At 38.5% G+C, this 15,674-nt stretch overlaps 1 protein-coding gene across 1 annotated transcript in view; it reads left to right on the top strand.

Moving 5' to 3' along the window:
• The window catches only part of LOC126464159 (serine protease snake-like), an 80,870-nt gene that overhangs the window by 51,779 nt on the left and 13,417 nt on the right, over positions 1-15,674 (top strand). The window contains exons 2-4 of the mRNA XM_050096213.1: positions 1,933-2,097; positions 4,204-4,304; positions 4,487-4,596. Of these exons, the coding sequence (XP_049952170.1) occupies positions 1,933-2,097; positions 4,204-4,304; positions 4,487-4,596 (376 nt within the window). The remainder of the gene's footprint in view (positions 1-1,932; positions 2,098-4,203; positions 4,305-4,486; positions 4,597-15,674) is intronic.

Below are 15,674 nucleotides of genomic sequence, written 5' to 3'. Positions count from 1 at the left end.
TCTGTAAACATAACTGTAACCATAAAAACTACTCAGACCCAGTATTTCAATCGGGTAGTATGCTGTTGTCCAGCTGAGCTCATGCTTCAGTCTTTGATTTTAATAAATACATAAAAAGTTGTAAATAATTTCCTGTTAAAAATATTGTTGCTATTATTGTAAATGATAGTGATAAGCTGGATTCTTGAGGTTAGTCACCATTCTTTGTTCATGTACATTTCCACAGCCATTGTAAATTTCTTCGAGGAAGTAATTTTCCTCTAAAATGTTTTATTTTGAAACAAACACTTTATTTCATTATTTAGCAGTTAGTTAATTTATCCCCCTTGGGGATTACGAAGCTACATACAGTAAAATTTTTTTATTTCCATAACATCAGTGGAACACATTGTCTATAAATATAATAATTTTTATACAGGAAGATGACTCCTTCAACTTGGTCATTGTTTTAATGACTTTTGTCAGGAGAGAAATAAACTACCTATGTGTTGGATGTTGGCCTGCAAATGTCAGGAAATTGCTTCATTGTGTTTGAGAGCAAGTGTAAATGCTGATTGATTGCTTTAGCTATTTTTTAAGGCAGCCAGTTGAATTAGAATTGAGAATTAGGCTGGAAAATAGCAGGGTGGTATGAAACTTCCTGGCAGATTAAAATTGTGTGCTGGACCAAGACTCGAACTCAGGACCTTTGCCTTTCGCGGGCAAGTGCTCTACCCAAGCACGACTCACACCCCATCTTCACAGCTTTACTTCTGCCAGTACCTCCTCTCTTACCTTCCAAACCTCACAGAAGCTGTCTGTGAACTTTGCAGAACTAGCACTCCTGGAAGAAGGAAGAAGGTAGAGCACTTGCCAATGAAAGGCAAAAGTCCTGAGTTCAAGTCTCAGTCTGGCACACAGTTTTAATCAGCCAGGAAGTTTCATATCAGCACACACTCCATTGCAGAGTGACAATCTCATTCTCGAAACATCCCCTAGGCTGTGGCTATCCTTTCTTCCAGTAATTCTAGTTCTGCAAGGTTCGCAGGAGAGCTTCTATGGGGTTTGGAAGGTATGAGACAAGGTACTGACAGAAGTAAAGCTGTGAGGATGGGGCAAGAGTTGTGATTGGGTAGCTCAGTTGGTAGAGCACTTGCAGCAAAGGTCCCGAGTTAGTCTCAGTCCGGAACACAGTTTTAATCTGCTATGAAGTTTCACAGCAGTGCACACTCTGCTGCAGAGTGAAAATCTCATTCTAGTGGGGTGGTATATTGGTGACAGTAAAGCATCATAACAGTATCATTGTTGCCATCCTGTGCAGGGAGAAAGGAGGTGAGGAGGTCATCTAAAAGTGGATGAGTGAGGAGGTGGTAAGGAAATATATTTTGTGTAATATTTGTTTGCATGAGTAACTGAGTGAGTGAATATGCATTATTTTCTTACTTCACCAGTTATACAGCCACCATCCATTGGCAAGGGTGAGCTGAACACAAGGCTACTAGATAGCTGCCATCAAAGTAAATTGCATTACCTAGATTAAAGAAACAGTGTTGCTTCATGTTGTACAGTCAATATTAAACTGTAGGTCCTCCTATAACTGGTTGGTAAGTCAGTTAAAAGGTTGGAGAGATGCAAGGGCATTATGGCCATGCCTAACAAAGCACTGATATGTTCATTTTCAGATCGGGGCAGCTTTACCTTAGTAGGAACTTACAGCAAATATAAGAAAAACATTTTTATTTAAAGTGTAGTAAAATTGTTTCGTTACCTGACACTCTTGATAAAATGGAATATCAGACTTATTTCCAATGTTGAGTTAAATCTGTCATAGCAGAATCTCTAATTCCTTTCTCTGGAGGAGAACATGCATTTAGGATTGCTACTTATAAAAAATTTGTGTTGGTGCCTGTCATACTTGTCTTGGTAGTATTTTGGCATGTGATTGTGTTGCAGACTTGGTGTGTCAGCTGCCCGATGGTTCCGGTGGTCTGTGTCGTGCTGCCAGTGACTGTCCGTCAGCATCCTCTGCTGAGGCGTGTGTTGCCAAAGGTCTTGTCTGCTGTCCCAGCGCCACATCCCCAGCACCTGCCACTGGTGTTGGCATCAAAAGCAGGCAAGGTATGTGTCTTCACTGTAACATTTCCATTTCTTTTATGCAGTTATTTTGCTTGAAGTACTTAAAAGAGCTTATGGCTAATAAGAATAATTTGATCATCTTCTAACATTCATCAATCTGTAAAACTACAGACAGGTTATCAAAGTGAACATGTTCGTAGGAATCACAGTGGAAAAATAAATAACTCCCTCTCATAGAATCGCTATACAGATCTCAAGAAATAACTTTGCTAATTTTATTTGCATTAAATTGAATGTGAACTTCGTTCTCATCTAACTAAAACTGAGCTTTCCCTATCTCAGTCTTCTGTTGAAGTTAGTAATTGGAATATGCAATAGGTTCTTTCTTTTCTAATAATTTTTCTCTTGAAAATGTTGGTAAACATTTCAGAAAATCCATTTTGAGTGGAATTTCAACTTCAAAAATAGTTATGTATGAGCATAATTAGAGGTTATCGATTTAAATATTCATTCTGGGTATTAGGGTACCCCCCCCCCCCCCCCTCTCTCTCTCTCTCTCTCTCTCTCTCTCTCTCTCTCTCTCTCTCTCTCTCTCTCTCTCTCTCTCTCTCTGCTTCAGCTGTTGAGAGAACCCTCTTTTTAGCTAACGTAAGATATAAAAAATACAAATCAGTCCGTGTCAATGGTACAGTTACACTAATGAATTTAATAGCTGTTTTACACCCAATCTAGAATAATTCTGTTCAGATCATTATATTGCATATTGCTCATGTTTTTCCTTACTGTGAAGCAACTAAAATCTGACTTATATCGCTGCTCTTTCATGCATTAATTTAGCAGTGAATATTATTTTCTAATGAAAACTGTTCTGAGATACCAGTCTGCCCCAACATTCCCATGGACTAATCTTGTTCCTTTGGTTTTAAATGAAGTGATTGGCTTGATTTGGAGACTTCAGAATCCAGTAAAACATTGATTTTTTAAAATTCTGCTCGAAGGCAGATTTATGTGGAATTTATTCTGAAGTTTTCTTAGTATGTAACTCATTATGTTTAACTGTAACGAATTCTGTAAAAATAGTTCCAGGCTCAGTGAAAGTGTTGTAAGCATTGTAAAAACATATAAAAAGTACTGAAATCTAAAGAAATTCTAAAATTTTCTTACTTGTTCGTAACAAATGTAACTCAGAAGTTGAAAACAATGGATTATTTGACCCAGTTTGAATTCAGTAGGACAATAATCTGAAAGAGACTGTTGTCTGTTGTCAGCACTATCTGATACAGAACATAGTTTTGGGTTGCCATATGTCTTTATCCCAACACTTTTTTCAATAAAATGTTGTTGTTGCCCTTCCAAAAACACCTAGAAAATATAAACCATATCACTTAGTGCCTTCTACACAGAGAAATGCTTGCTTATTTACATCTAGGTGCACTAACTTAACACAGAATTGGAAGATTAATGCAAATTTATTTTCATTACAGAGGTAGCGTATAATTGACAGTTTCGTCCCTCAATATGTGTGTGTAGGGGGGGGGGGCACAGAGGAGTGGGGGTGTTGCCTCTCAAGCACAATGATCAGCATTAAGAAAACTCGATCAAAAGACCTTCACAAAGCAATCCACTCCACTTCCGTAAAGATGTCTGAGGTCTCTTTACAAAGGCGATTATTCCATTAAAATTCATCTTTTTTTCTTCTTCTTCTTCTTCTTCTTCCCAGACTGTAACATGAAACAAGCAGTTTCATTGTGATATTGTCATGAATGAGCCTCAAAAATTCCATGTGTGTTGAGGTATGTTTTGTCAATGTTGTTGCAATGTATAGTAAAAGGATTTTGAATACCTGACCCAAAAATAATTAAGTACAATGTGATTAATTGTAGGATAATTTTGTGGGCTACTATCAGTAGTTACTAAATCATAAGTGATTACTGACAGATATGATGTGAATAAGCCTTAAACTGCAGAATTCTTTAGAACTAATGAATGAAGTTTCTCAAGTGTTCACTGAGGCTGGCAAAAACAGTGGGCAAAGCTATAAAACAGTGTAACAAACAGCATATCAACAGTTCAGTTATGGAGTAGCTCAGTAGAAAAAAACAAACAACTTCAGTCCTTAGCATTTTTGTCTTGTTTTTGTTTATACAGAATGTGAGAAGAGTGCACAACTAGCTACAGTGAATGAGTGCCCACCAATTGAAATGACTCCTGGCAAGAATGTGGCAGTACCAGGCCTATTTCCCTACCTAGTGAGTATGCTTGGAACATTAAATTTGTAATTGTCACAATTATTTAAAGATTTATTGTTTTTAGTACATACTCTTATATTTTATGTGAATGCAGACACCCTTGTCAGGTCATTATCACAATATTTTTCTTATACCATAACTTTTAAAAATCTTGGTTGAAAGAAATGTCTTTGCTGTTTCAGGCAGTACTAGGGTATGGTAATCTAAGTGACAGCAAATGGCTTTGTGCCGGTGTGCTAGTGAGTGAATCTTCTGTGCTCACCACTGCACGATGCCTAGGAAATCGTAATCTGTAAGTATTAAGTCATCTGGTACATTATAGCTTTCTACAAAAATAAAGTTAAGTTAATATAATTTGTCACACATTCCTTTAAGTCTGCACTCAGATCCAGCCATACCCGTGGCTCATATATTGACAGTCTCATGAAAATGTAATCTCTGTTTACAAGTTCTGCCAAGTAATTTGTTACTGATTAACAAAAATATTGTTAAAACTGTACATTAGCAATTACAAGAATCACTTCATCATCCATTACAACTTCAATAAACTGTTACCTTCTCTCTGCCCCCTCACATGAACACTTAGTTCAAAAATGAACCTGGAAATTTGGCTGCCAAAGTTAGTAGAAATTTACGTATTTATTAAAAGATTGATGTGTCACATTTCAATGAAATATCTTGCCAAGAAACTGAGAAAATTATGGTCCTACATCAAATCACCCATTGACCAGTCTGGTTTGGCAGTAGGAGACAGCAAAAGGAAAGCTGAAGTTTTAAATTCCCCTTTAAGAAATCATTCATGCAGGAGGATTATGCAGATACCATCATTTGCCTGTCAGATGGACTGCCGTGGGGAGTTCATAGTAAGCAACTGAAAGAGTTGAAACAAATAAATCACTAGGTCCAAATGGGATACTTTCTTATTTTATGTAATTGGATAGTTACTTATTTAGCTCTTCTTGGTTGCTTTCATAGTTTAATTCTTAAATGCCTTGCCTATTTTTGCATTTAAAAAGTTGTAGCCTACAGTTTTAGTAACTGTAAAGTACAGATGCATGCAATCTACAGTGCAGTTGTCATTTCTTTTGAACATCAGCTAAATGGCTCAGTATGGTGCTGGCCTCCATTGGTGACACATTTGGAGAGTAATATGTTACGTATTTTGCTTTCTGCATGTGCTTTTATAATTAATTCTTAAGTTAATAGCATGAGCAAGTGGATACAGGAGGAGTTGGCTGCAGCTCCAAACAGCCAAAGTCTGTTTCGGCCATAGTCAGCTGTCTTCAACCTGATGCCTAAAGGTGTTGTGGTTGTGGAGGATCTGTTACATCACTTGGGACACCTCAGTAATTACTTATTTAGCTCATGGGCTCTTGTGCAGTGTGTACAATGTAGGGGAGCTGCATCACTACAAAGTGACTGGCAGGCTGGCTGGAATGCACTTGCACCACTTGTGGTGGAGAATGAAGGAGGAGGTGGGTCTGGCCTCATCCAGTTACCCTGTGAGAGGACAGGTGGCCACTCATACAGCAGAGTCCGAGCAGGCACATGGGGACAGGTGTTTTTTTTTCCCCCAAATCCAATGTTAGGCTTGTTACAGAGCCGATAAGGGAAATAGCAAAATGCAATGCATTCTCGATATGCCTGTATTGGGGTCTCATCCAAGGTGTGGAGGAGATCCTATCAGCAGCTATTGAGGATGCAGGGTACTGTTGTCCGCAAGTTGTGGCTCTCGTCAACACCAATGACATCTGTCACTTGGGATATGAGATCATCCTCAGTTCATACAGGTGACTGGCAGAAATAGTGAAGACTACTGGTTACTTTTGAATACATTATCGGAGTCACAGTCATCAATATGTTATAAATATTTACTATCAAAAACGGTCTTGATCACAATTTATTTATTACGGTGACCAGTTTCGACCACTACTGTGGCCATCTTCAGACCAATGAGTAAGAACCTCCTTCTGCTGGAGAATCACTATTGTGATTCTCCAGTAGAAGGAGGTTCTTACTCATTGTTCTGAAGATGGCCACAGTAGTGGTCGAAACCAGTCACCGTAATAAATAAATTGTGATCAAGACTGGTTTTGATAGTAAATAGAAGACTATTGGCCTTGCTCATAGGGTGCAACTCAGTTTTCAGCATTGTAGTCTAGGTTGCAAACAGAACTCAGTTTTCAGCATCATACCCAGATTTGGTCGGGATCATTTGTTTTGGAGCTGACAAGAGAGTCTGAACCAAAGGCTCCACAGATTGTGTGAATGTCTTTGCAGCTTTCTGGACCTACATTATGGGTTGGATAACTGTAGAACTCATAGTCACAGTTCAGGTGTACACTACACAAAGAAAGCAGCTACTTGGATAGCAGGGTACTTGCAGAGAGCATAGGGTTTTTTTTTAAGCTAGGCAGTATATTGACATCCTCCAAACACTCACCAGTCAGTATGCAGAGTGATATTAGACTGCATATAATGTAAAGACATTGTAGTAGTCAAAATTTTAACACTAAATTGTGAAGTATTTGTATTAAAGAAGTAGAAAGAATTTACTTCCTTTCAGGAAAGTTGTTGCAGTCAAATTATTCTCAGAACAGAGAGCTGGCAGAAATCCAGAGTAGAAAGCTCTGAAATATTAATTATGGCATGGAATGTGTATCAAAAAGAGTGATTAGATGGCAAGGGGGTGGGGTGTTGGTGGAAGGAGTGTTCATTGCAGCTGACAAATATATTGTCTATCAAGTTCGAAATTGAGTCTGATGGTGAAGTTATCTAGACACGAGTAAAAAGCCTGTGGGAACTAAAGTTAGTTCTTGGATGTTTTCACCAACCATCCTATTTTACCATGACAGTTTCAGAATCATTTAAAGTAAGGGTACACTCAGTGGTGCGAAAATACCCAGAGCGTGCAAAATTAGTTTGAGGCAATTTTTACCTATTGAATCTATGGATTAATTGCAGATGGTGTAGTCAGTCAGTTTTGTGAAGCAGTTTTCAACAGTTTTCTGAAAACTGTCTTCAACAGCTGGTTAGATACCCACATGTAATGAAAATATTTTAGACCTTGTAGCTACAAACAGGCCTGACCTTATTGACAGTGACAGTAGAGACACACAGGTTACTTATCATTTCATCATTGTGATAGTGGTTAATAAAGTTCATAAAGCCATTGAGGAAGCTGTGAGAGTATTTCTGCTAGAAAGAGCAGGTAAGCAGTTGTCATTATTTCTGAATGGTGGACGTGAAGGAATTATGATAAAAGTTTAAACTGATTGTAAATTACACTCTGAAGAAGTAGATGTATTAAGCATGGAAGAGGCTCACCATGGTCTATTAGACTGGTTTATTAAACTGGGAAAAAGCTGAGGAAGCAAAGGCCATTGCACTCTCAGTTCAGAAGAAAATGTGAAAATGACAACAGGCAAAAGTTAGAAATAAGTGTGTGTGTAAAAGGACTCATGTGCGAAGCTTACAACTACCACCATCATACCTTAATGAAATATCTTCCTGAGAACCCAAGAAAATTCTGGTCCTACATAAAATCACTACACAGATCGAACACTTCTATCCCATCATCTGTTGCTCAGTCTGGCTTGCCAAAAGAAGACAGCAAAAGGAAAGATGAGGATTTAAATTTTTCATGTAAGAAATCGTTCACACAGGACGATGGTTAACAATACCATTGTTTGAACATCCCACAGACTTCTGTATGGTGGACACTTCACTTCAGTTACTATGGTAAGAACCATCACTGGCATAGAGAAGCAACTGAGAGTTGAAAATAAGTCACCACGTCCAGATAGAATCTGAGTTTGGATTTACAAAGATTACTCTGAGATTGGCCCCTTACTTGGTCTGCATTTATCACCAATCTCTCGTCTAGCAGAATGTCCCCAAGGACTGAAAAACAGTGCAAATGACTCTTGTATATAAGAAGGGTAAAAGAATGGACCCACAGAATTACAGACCAATATCATTAATTAGTTTGCTGCAGATTTCTTGAAAATATTCAAATTTAAAGTATACCTAAGTCAGAAAAGCTGTCAACAAACTAGCACAGGTTTAGAAAGCACAGCTCTTGTGAAACTCATCAGGTCATTATCTCACATGATATCTTGCTAACAATGGATTAAGAGCAATGGGCAGGTTACAAATCTCTAGATTTCTGGAAAGAGTTTGACGCATTGCCCCCTGCAGACTGTTAGAAGTCTGAGCATACTAAATAGCTTCCCTGATATGCAAGTGGCCCAGTGAAGTGTGATATGAATGCTCTTGTTCTCTATATACATAAATAACTGGATAGATTGAGGTGAACAGAGAAATGCACCTCTTTGCTGATGACATGGTAGTATATGGGAAAGTATTGTGGTTGACTGGCTGTGGAAGAATAAAAGATGACTTAGGCAGAATTTCTATTTGGTGTGATGAATGGCAGAATGCACTAAATGTAGAAAAATGTAAATTGGCACAGATGAAAAACAATCCTGTAATGTTCAAATACAGGATTAGTGGTGTGTTGGATGCCAGATTGATTAAATACAGGGTGAAGAAAAAATGCCACACTTGGAGACCGGTATGCATTTCCTCATCCAGATTAAAGATAAGTTTACCTAGTAAAATCATATTGGGTAAACGAGGAGATGGTAACACTGTCACATTGCGTAGCACATTCAAATGTACAGAGGAATGTGTATCATCCCACACTACTGTCCCTGCTGTAATAGCTCACTGAGTGGGCTGCTGGAACATCAAACCCACGTCCACCATCGGACTATGGTTGAATCCTTGTCACGATCATTTTCTATTTTTTAGAAATCCAATCTGTAGTCCTCATCATTTATAAACAGGACACCATGTCAAAAGGCAATAGTCTATCACAAGACAGTGGAATTCATGAAACTGTAACTGGTCCTGTCAAATTCATATGGGGCAGCTTCCTGATGGAGTATACAAAGGATGAATACATATCAATATGCTTTTCATGCTGGGTGCATCTAATAACACATTAACCAACACCAGCAATTGGAAAACCACATTGAACAAGTACAGTTTTGTGAATGACTTTCGCACCAAGTGGAAGATAACAAACATTTTATAAACAACGTGATATGGAGTGATGAATCTAGCTTCACTCATGAAAGTGTTTTTAACCTCCACAACAGCTGTTATTGGTTGGAACACAACCCAAATATTGGCAGCCGAGAGGATGTTGGTGGTGCATTTCTTGCGAGTCTGTCTTTGACCTCTGTTGATCTTCCGGCAACCTCTTTGCTGCATGGTGTGCTGACGCCAGCACAGAAGGCATTACATTTTCATGTGCAGGTGCAATGCTCTTGTGGTTGAAGAAAGGAAAATCAACAAAACACCATCAATATAAAAACAAGCTCCATAGAACACTAAAGATCACATAGGCATTTGTAAGCAGTGCCATGGAAGACTGGTGGTGTGCGTGTGCAACTTCTGAGACTTGTGAAGTATATTGCAAGAAAGCTATACGCAAAATATATGTGTGACTTGTATATGTGGGAAGGTCCGCAAGCAGGTTGGGTGAACTTTCATATCAGATAATGTGTTGCCACATGCCAGAGAGACATGGTGCTCCTACAAGCTGTGATAGATGTATGTTAGTGTAAACATACCTTTATGTATAATCTTAAACTGTTCACATATTGGCATTATCGCCTGCACCCTTTGCTCTGTGGCTTCCAAGGCACTCCCATTGCACTCTATCAATGGTCTGAACTGACATTTTATGCACAAAATCTGCACATATGACAAACCAGAGTGCACACTGTAGGATGCTCCACACTTAACTATCCAAACAACTTCTCTGATTTCAACCGCCTAAGAGGTTAGAATGGAGTAATTCCCATTCCATAGAAAGTAGTTTCTCACAGGTGTGAAAATTACCAAACTATCAGTTTAGTAATTCAAACTTGCAAAATACTAACGTGAATCATTTACAGAAGAATGGAAAAACTGATACAAGCAGACCTTGAGGAAGATCAGTTTGGATTCTGGAAAAATGTGGGAACATGCGAGGAAAAACTGATCCCATGACCTATCTTAGAGGATAGTTTAAGGAAAGGCAAGCCTGCATTTATAGCATTTGTAGACTTAGAGAAAGTTTGTGACAACGTTGATTGGAATGCTCTCTTTTGAAATTCTGAAGGTAGCAGGGGTAAAATACAGGGAGCGAAAGGTTATTTACAACTTGTACAGGAAGCAGACAGCAGCTATAAGAGTTGAGGGGCATTAAAAGGAGGCAGTGGTTGGAAAGCAAGTGAGGTAGGATTGGAGCCTTGTCCCGATGTTATTTAATCTGTATATTGAACAAGCAGTAAAGGAAATCATAGAAAAATTTGGAGTAAGAATTAAAGTTTAGGGAGAGGAAATAAAAACTCTGATGTCTGCCGATGGCACTGTAATTCTGTCACAGACAGCAAAGGACTTGGAAGAGCAGTTGAGCGGAATGGATAGTATATTGAAATGAGGATATAAGATGAACATCAACAATAGCAAAACAAGGATAATGGAATGTAGTTAAATTAAATCAGGTGATGCTAAGGGGTGCAGATTAGATGAGTTTTGCTATTTGAGCAGTAAAATAACAGATTATGGCTGAAGTAGAGAGGATATAAAATGTAGACTGGCTATGATAAAAAAAATCATTTCTAAAAAAGATAAATTTGTTAACATCGAATATAGAATTAAGTGTTACAAGACCTTTCTGAAGGTATTTGTGTAGAGCGTAGCCATGTATGGAAGTGAAACATTGACGATAAACAATTTAGATAAAAAAACAATAGAAGATTTCAAAATTTGGTGCAACAGAAGAATGCTGAAGATTAGATCAGTCGATCACAGAAATAATGAGAAAGTACTGAGTAGAATTGGGGAGGCAAGAAATTTGTGGCATAACTTAACCAAGAGAAGGGATTGGTTGATAGTTTGCATTCTGAGACATGATGGGATGGCCAATATTTCTGTTGGAGGGGTGTGGAGGTTGTAAACCATAGAGGGAGACCAAGAGATGAATACAGTAATCCGTTTCAGAACAACATAGGTTACAGTAGTTACTTGGAGATGAAGAGGCTTGCACAAGATAGAGTAGCATGGAGAGCTGCATCAAACCAGTCTTTGGACTTAAGACCATGATAACAACAACAACAGGTGCTCAGAAGCTGAACATGTTACTCTACAGAATAGAGATGTTGCACCACAGTGGGGATGTCTAAATATCATTGTGATGTTAGCATGAGACCATCTCTCTGATAAACAACCCTGTTATGCAGTGTGTAATCTTGAAGCTTTTCGTGAAATAGGGCACCAGGTGTGCAGAAATTTTGAGGAGGCTTCAGGTACATTTTGAGGAAGAAATCCTTTGAAAGACACAAATGAAGGGCATAAAACATTTGTAACAGGGCAGGTAGCAGCGAAAAGTGCACCCCACAAAAGGCAACCATGGACAAGCATCACACTAAACATTCATCCCATACAAGATCTTATTGGAAAAGGTCAGTGCTTAAACCTTTCGAACATTGCTTCTAGAGCACGAATAAGCTATGGAAGTGCTCAAGCCATCATTGCTGATAAGATCAACTACAGGAAATTGTCTACTATGCAATCTGATACTTTAATGGGGGAAAACAATAGGAAATTCAGTTAATAACTGTGGAACGTCCTCAGAGTCCAGAGTCATGATACTGCATTACCCCATGTATGGACCACTGAAGGAATGACTTGGAGGACACTGTTTTGATGACAGTGCAGAGGTTTAGGAGTTCATGCAGAAGTCACTGTGCACATGTTATTCTTCTTTCTTGGGAGGGTTCCATTAAAAAAGTGCCAATGTGATGGGAAAATTTGTAAAAAAAGTCAGGACAGTATGTAGAAAAAAGAAGTGGTGTTCAGAAATGTGAAACTGAGCACATCACAGAACACAAATGTGTGGCATGCTGCAGCTACAATATCAATGAGAGATAAGTGGAATCAGTTAACTTGTATAAATACCTGGATATAATTATTTGTATGGATGTGAAATAGAGTGATCACATACATCTGCATCTAAATGGATACTCTGCAAATCACACTTAAGTGCCTGGCAGAGGAGTCATAAAACCACCTTTACAATAATTTTGTATTATTCCAATATCAAACAGTGCGCAGAAAAAATGAACACCTATATCTTTTCATGTGAGCTCTGATTTCCCTTATTTTATTATGATGATCATTTTTCCATATGTAGGTCAGCATCAACAAAATATTTTCACATTTGGAGGAGAAAGTTGGTGCCTTAAATTTCGTGAGAAGATCCCACTGCAATGAAAAAAGCCTTTGTTTTAATGATACCCACCCCAAATACAGTATCATGTCAGTGACTCTCTTTCCCCTATTTCATGATAACACAAAACATGCTGCTCTTCTTTAAACTTTTTTGATGTATTTCATTAATCTTGTCTGGTTAGGATCCCAGGCTGTGCAGCAGTACTTAAAAAGAGGATGGAAAAGTGTAGTGTAGGCAGTTTCTTCAGTAGATCTGTTGCATTTTACAAGTGTTCTGCCAGAAGCCTACAGTCTTTAGTTTGCCTTCCCAACAACATTTTCTCATTGTTCTTTCCAATTTAAGTTGCTTGTAATTGTAATTACTAGGTATTTAACTGGATTTATGGCATTTAGATTTAATTGACTGATCGTGTAACCAAAGTTTAATGGATTCCTTTTACCACTCATTTGAGTGACCAATTGGCAATTTTCGCACCATACAGATCTTTTTCCAAATGTTTTGCAATTGGTTTTGATCTTCTGATGACTGTACTAGATGATAAACAACAGCATCATCTGCAGACAACCTAAGACAACTGCTCAGATTTTCTCATAAATTGTGTATATACATCAGAAACAGCAGAGGGCTATGACACTATAATGGGGAGTGCCAGAAATCACTTCTGTTTTACTTGATGACTTTCCATCAATTCCTACGAACTGTGACCTCTGTGAGAGGAAATCACGAATTGAGTCAAATAACTAAGATGATATTCCGTAATCACCCAATTTCGCTACAGGCTGCTTGTGTGGTACATTGTCAAAAGCCTTCTGGACATCTAGAAATACAGAATCAATTTGAAATCCCTTGTCAATAGCACTCAACACTTTGTGAGAGTAAGGAGCTATTTGTGTTTCACATGAACTATGTTTTCTAAATATTTGTTGACTGCGCACTAATAGACCATTCCTTCATAATATTTGAGCACAATATATGTTCAAAAATCCTGCTGCATACTGATGTTAATGATATGGGCCTGTAATTTAGTGGATGATTCCTACTGCCTTTCTTGAATATTGGTGTGACCTTTGCAACTTTCCAGTTCTTGGGTATGGATTTTCCGTCAAGCAGGTGGTTGTATATGATTGTTAAGTATGGACCTAGTGCATCAGCATACTCTGACAAGAAACGTAATTGTTTTACAGTCTGGACCAGAAGTGTTGCTTTTATTACGTGATCGAAGTTGTTTCACTACTGTGAGGATGTCTACGTCTACATTACTCATGTTGGCAGCTGTTCTTGATTGAAATTCTGGAATGTTTACTTAGTCTTCTTTGGTGAAGGAATTTCAGACAGCTATGTTTAGTAACTGTGCTTAGGCACCACTGTTGTTGATAGTATTTCCATTGCTGTTCTGCAGAGAAGGCATTGATTGTGTCTTGTTGCTAGCATACTTTAAACACTACAAGAATCTCTTTGGATTACCTGCCAGGTTTTGGGACTATGTTTTGTTGTGGAAACTATAATAACTATCTCGCATTAAAGTCTGCAATAAATTTAAAGCTTCTTTGAAATATTGCCAGCCTTGGAGATTTTGCATTTGTTTAAATTTGGCATGCTGTTTTTGTTGTTTCTGCAATGATTCAATAAAGTTTACAAAAAAGAATTCAGGGTCATGTTTGGTCCCCATTTATACATATAATTTACAGCTGAGTTATCAACCTCCCTCCCCCCTCCCCCTCCCCCATTCAAATCATAATATACCACAGATACCTTGATCAAAAAACTGTGCACAATAGTTGGTAAAAAGCACAGGTCACACCAGTCTGAGAATGGTTGCAGAGAATCTGAGGACATATTCTGAAGTCACATGTAATGAGGTATCTCATCGAGAATGACTTCATCCACGCTAGCTAGCATGGATTCCAAAGACATCACTTATGTGAAACATACCTTGCACTTTTCTCACATGATTTCTGAAAATAATTTGGCTTGCCAGTGCTTATTAACAAAACATCAATGATCTGACATCAAACCAAATTTGTGATAGGATTCAGGATTTCTTGTAGGGAGGATGCAGCATGTTATTTTACACAGTCATTAACAGATGTAGAAACAACTCCATGCATGCCCCAGGGGAGTGTGTTGGACCCTTGTTGAGTGCTTTATATAAATGGCTTAGCAAACAAAAGTAATCACAGACTTTTTGCAAACAATACATTTATCTATATGGAAGTGCTGTCAGAAAAAAGCTGCATGAAAATCAGATTTTGAAGAGATTACAAAGTATTGGAAAGACTGGCAACTCACTTCAAATGACCATAAATTTGAATTTACGCACTTCACAAAATGCAGAAATGAAAAATTGTTGGACTATAATATCATGAGTCACAATTGGAACCGGACACTTGGGTGAAACAGTCTGTGGGTACATGAAATGGAATAATCACATAGGCTCAGATGTAGCTAAAGCTGATAGCAGTCCTCAGATCATGGATAGGATATTGGGGAAGTGCTGCCAGTCTACTTAGGAAACTGCTTACACAGTGCTCAAGTGTGTGGAACCCATACCCGATAAGACTGACACGGATATTGAATGCATACAAAGAAGGAAGCACAATTTGTTTGACTCACAGGAGAGCCTCATAGAAATGCATCTGAATTGCCAAACACTTGAAAATAGAGGCACAATTTAAAGGACCAGTATAAAGAGAGGAATATACTAAAACCTTCTGTGTTGTACCCAATGGTGCCATAAAGACAAGATTAGACTAATCATATTGTGCATTTAAGCGAGCACTTTTCGCACTCTGTACCCAAATGGACTTGTAGGAAACTTAATACTGTACATGGTATTGTACTGTATGTTAACCGGGGACCTAGAAACGACGGAAAGGCTCCATCCCCACCACAGTTGCAGTGGTCCGCAACCCCACGACAACTATCGCAGTCCACTCCACCCCTCCGCTGCCCCACAGCAAACCCAGGGTTATTGTACAGTTGGCCCCAGGTGGACCCCCCAGGGAATGTCTCACACCAGAAGAGTGTAACCCCTATGTTTGTGTGGTAGAGTAATGGTGGTGTACGTGTACATGGAGAAC

The sequence above is a fragment of the Schistocerca serialis genome, chromosome 1, assembly GCF_023864345.2.
Source record: "Schistocerca serialis cubense isolate TAMUIC-IGC-003099 chromosome 1, iqSchSeri2.2, whole genome shotgun sequence".
NCBI lineage: Eukaryota > Metazoa > Arthropoda > Insecta > Orthoptera > Acrididae > Schistocerca > Schistocerca serialis.
The sequence above is the reverse complement of the archived record's forward strand: the minus strand, read 5'-3'. Positions and strand labels throughout refer to the sequence as shown.